Consider the following 3,352-nt stretch of genomic DNA (forward strand, 5'->3'; position numbering starts at 1 on the left):
TCATAACAAAAATAAACACCGGTATTCGGTATGAACCGGTATACCGCCCAGCACTAAGTTTAGAGGATATACAGAATAAAGTTTGTACAGTAGAAAAAGACGGCTCTTACCCTGTGCTCTGATCGAGCGGCTTTGGCTCCGGCGTCAGCAGCAGCAGCAGCAGGAGCTGCAGTGGGTTTGATGGCAGAAACTACAGACATCAGAGTTTCAGTTAATTAGGGATGCACCGAAATGAAAATTCTTGGCAGAAGCTGAACAAAATGAAACACTGGGCCGATGGCAGAATACTGAACACAGTAGATATTTATTGTTGTTGTGCTTTTTAATTAAAAATAACAATGAATCCATCTTTTGTTTTAGTCTTAAAAAATGAAAGGTGTGTAGATGTATGTAAGCAAAACAGAAAAGTTAGTTGCAAAAGAGCGGCCAGTGGGAAGAAGGAGTCTGGAGCCCTGATATGCTTTATACAGAGGCAAGAGGAAAAGAACAAATACCATCGAAAGACAGTAAGTTCCTCTCAGACATACATTCATATAAACTCCTACCCCTAACTGAATCGTGATTTGTTTAGCATCTCAACCGATTTCTACTACTAACTGCTGGGCTCATGAATATATTAATCACGTTGTCAGCGTTCGCTCGAGCTGATTTGCTGAAATCAAAACAGGGACGGCAATAGGCGGGCGCCAGCCAATGAGATTGCCGTTTGCGCATTAGCTCCGCCTACTACCGAAGAAACCGGCATATCTTCTGCTTGTTCTTAAAAGCTGAATAATTCTAAATTAACTCCGTTATTTTGACAGGAAAATATAACAAAGAATAACGTTTACATATAGCGCGTCGATTCAGCGTGGCATGTAAGACTCTCGCTCTCTCTCTCTTTGCATGTTTGAGAAACAACGCTATCAGCAAAGCGACGACGAGTCGTGCGCTTTCACACTAGTTTACGGTGCGTCAAATACAGGTGCGCTGCGCATCCATTGAGCTGAATGGCTAACAAAAGACATTAATTAGTAGCCCAGAGTAAGATTTAGTCGCATATGCGAGTGATTTACTCGCAATGTAGAGGGTTGCCACCCCTTCCTCTTCTCATCGGAGACATACGCTGCAGTTCTAAACAGTCTCTCGCTGTCGGTGCTTTAATGATTTTTGCATCTTTCTCGGACAGTTTTAAATGCTTCCACACTGCAAACATGTTTTTGGTACATTAGTGCGTGCCTCTATTTGATTGCGTCACGTCATTGTTCGGTACAATTTTATTCTGTCTTTTCGCTTTATAATTCCAGTTGCCAAAAATTCGGTGCATCCCTAATGTTAATATGTGACCCTGGAGCACAAAAGCAGTGTTAAGTCGCTGGGGTATATTTGCAGCAATAGCCAACAATACATTGTATGGGTCAAAATTATAGATTTTTTTTAATGCCAAAAATCATTAGGATATTAAGTAAAGATCATGTTCCATGAAGATATTTAGTAAATTTCCTACCGTAAATATATCAAAACTTAATTTTTGTTTAGTAATATGCATTGCTAAGAACTTCATTTGGACAACTTTAAAGATGATTTTCTCAATATTTAGATTTTTTTGCACCCTCAGATTCCAGATTTTCAAATAGTTGTATCTCGGCCAAATATTGTCCTATCCTAGCAAACCATACATCAATGGAAAGATTTCAGATGATGTATAAATCTCAATCCCTTATGACTGGTTTTGTGGTCCAGGGTCACATATCACAATACACCAATCTCAGCCTCTACTGAATGTATAGCATCTATGATGAGATTTCATCCTGTAAACGGGGGACTCTCCTGACCTGGTTTGGACTGGATGGGCTGGGCCGGCACAGGGGGTACAGGGGGCATGCTGGTGGGGATGGGCCCTCCAGCAGCAGGAGCAGGAGTAGGAGCAGCAGGAGCAGCAGCAGCAGCAGGAGGAGGAGGAGGAGCAGTCTCTGCTGCAGGAGGAGGTGCTGCTGTCGTCTTAGCAGCTCCAGCTGAAACACAGTCAGAGATGAAACCACCGCAGCACAGCAGCACTCGTTTATAATAATAACCACTTCCTAGCACGGAAATCCCAGACACTTTATTTCTGGTTATGGTTATTATGAAGAGGATATTTTAAATGGGGGGTGTTCTACAGCTAATAGCTTTAATAAAACTTAAATTTTGTTTTATACAGTTGAAGTCAAAAGTTTACATCCCCCTTTCAGAATATGCAAAATGTTAATTATTTTACCAAAATAAGAGGGATCTTACAAAATGCATGTTATTGTTTATGTAGTACTGACCTAAATAAGATATTTCACATATAAGATGTTTACATATAGTCCACAAGAGAAAATAATAGTTGAATTAATAAAACCCCCTGGCTCTTAATGCATGGTTTCTCCTTCTGGAGCATCAGTGAGTGTTTGAAGCTTCTGTAATAGTTGCATACGAGTCCCTCAGTTGTCCTCGGTGTGAAAAAATGGATCTCAAAATCAAACAGTCATTGTTGGAAAGGGTTCAAATACACAGAAATGCTGGAAAACCAAAGAATTTGTGGGAGCTGGGGGGTTTTTCTGAAGAACAGCAGGCAGTTTAACTGTTCAGGACAAACAAGGGACTCATGAACAACTATCACTAAACTAAAAAACACAGCTGTGGATGATTCAGGTAACAAGATTCTGCAAGGTGTATGTACACTTTTGACTTCAACTGTGTTTAATTAGTATAATACTCCCATACTTACAATCTTAAACTGTGATCTTAGTGCATCATAAAAATATTAACTTACAGTATTACATGTTAATAAAGATTTCAAAAGTTAGTTTAGTTGTTTACAAGTAAAGTTTCCTTGACTTTAATTCGATTCAGTTAAATTCAATTCGCTTTTTACATTTCAAAGCAGCTTCACATAACATTTATGCTTCAGTGTTACAAACAGGAAGTATTCTGTTATTGGTCAGAGTTAAAGCATCATCCATATGGCAGTAATAAAATGGTTAGTAAACATCATGTAATCAGTTAAACACACACAATGAACATGTTAGGAATTGACTTCAGCTTATGATCGTAATGATTACAATATAAGATGCATTTAGTCCAGAACATTTCGGTAATATATATTAGCAAAAAGAAACATGGCTGACCTCCTTTCTTGAGTTTGAACAGAGGAGTTCCTCCTTCCACTTTGCCTCCGTCAGGAACCAGCAGCTCCTCGATGACTCCTGCAGCTGGAGAGGGAACCTGCACCGACGTCTGCAGCACAGACACAACTCACCTTAACTCAACACCACACACACTCACTCACTCACTCACACGCGCACACACACACACACACACACACACACACACACACTCACACTCACAC

General features: G+C 40.0%; 1 protein-coding gene across 1 annotated transcript in view; it reads right to left on the minus strand.

Moving 5' to 3' along the window:
* Positions 1-3,352, minus strand: part of LOC107724251 (dihydrolipoyllysine-residue succinyltransferase component of 2-oxoglutarate dehydrogenase complex, mitochondrial-like) — a 40,724-nt gene that overhangs the window by 19,779 nt on the left and 17,593 nt on the right. Inside the window, exons 7-9 of the mRNA XM_016533086.1 lie at positions 3,132-3,240; positions 1,815-1,994; positions 111-190 (exon numbers count right to left, since the gene is read on the minus strand). Of these exons, the coding sequence (XP_016388572.1) occupies positions 111-190; positions 1,815-1,994; positions 3,132-3,240 (369 nt within the window). The remainder of the gene's footprint in view (positions 1-110; positions 191-1,814; positions 1,995-3,131; positions 3,241-3,352) is intronic.

The sequence above is a fragment of the Sinocyclocheilus rhinocerous genome, unplaced genomic scaffold, assembly GCF_001515625.1.
Source record: "Sinocyclocheilus rhinocerous isolate Xijiao unplaced genomic scaffold, SAMN03320098_v1.1 scaffold365, whole genome shotgun sequence".
In the NCBI taxonomy this organism is placed as follows: Eukaryota; Metazoa; Chordata; class Actinopteri; order Cypriniformes; family Cyprinidae; genus Sinocyclocheilus; species Sinocyclocheilus rhinocerous.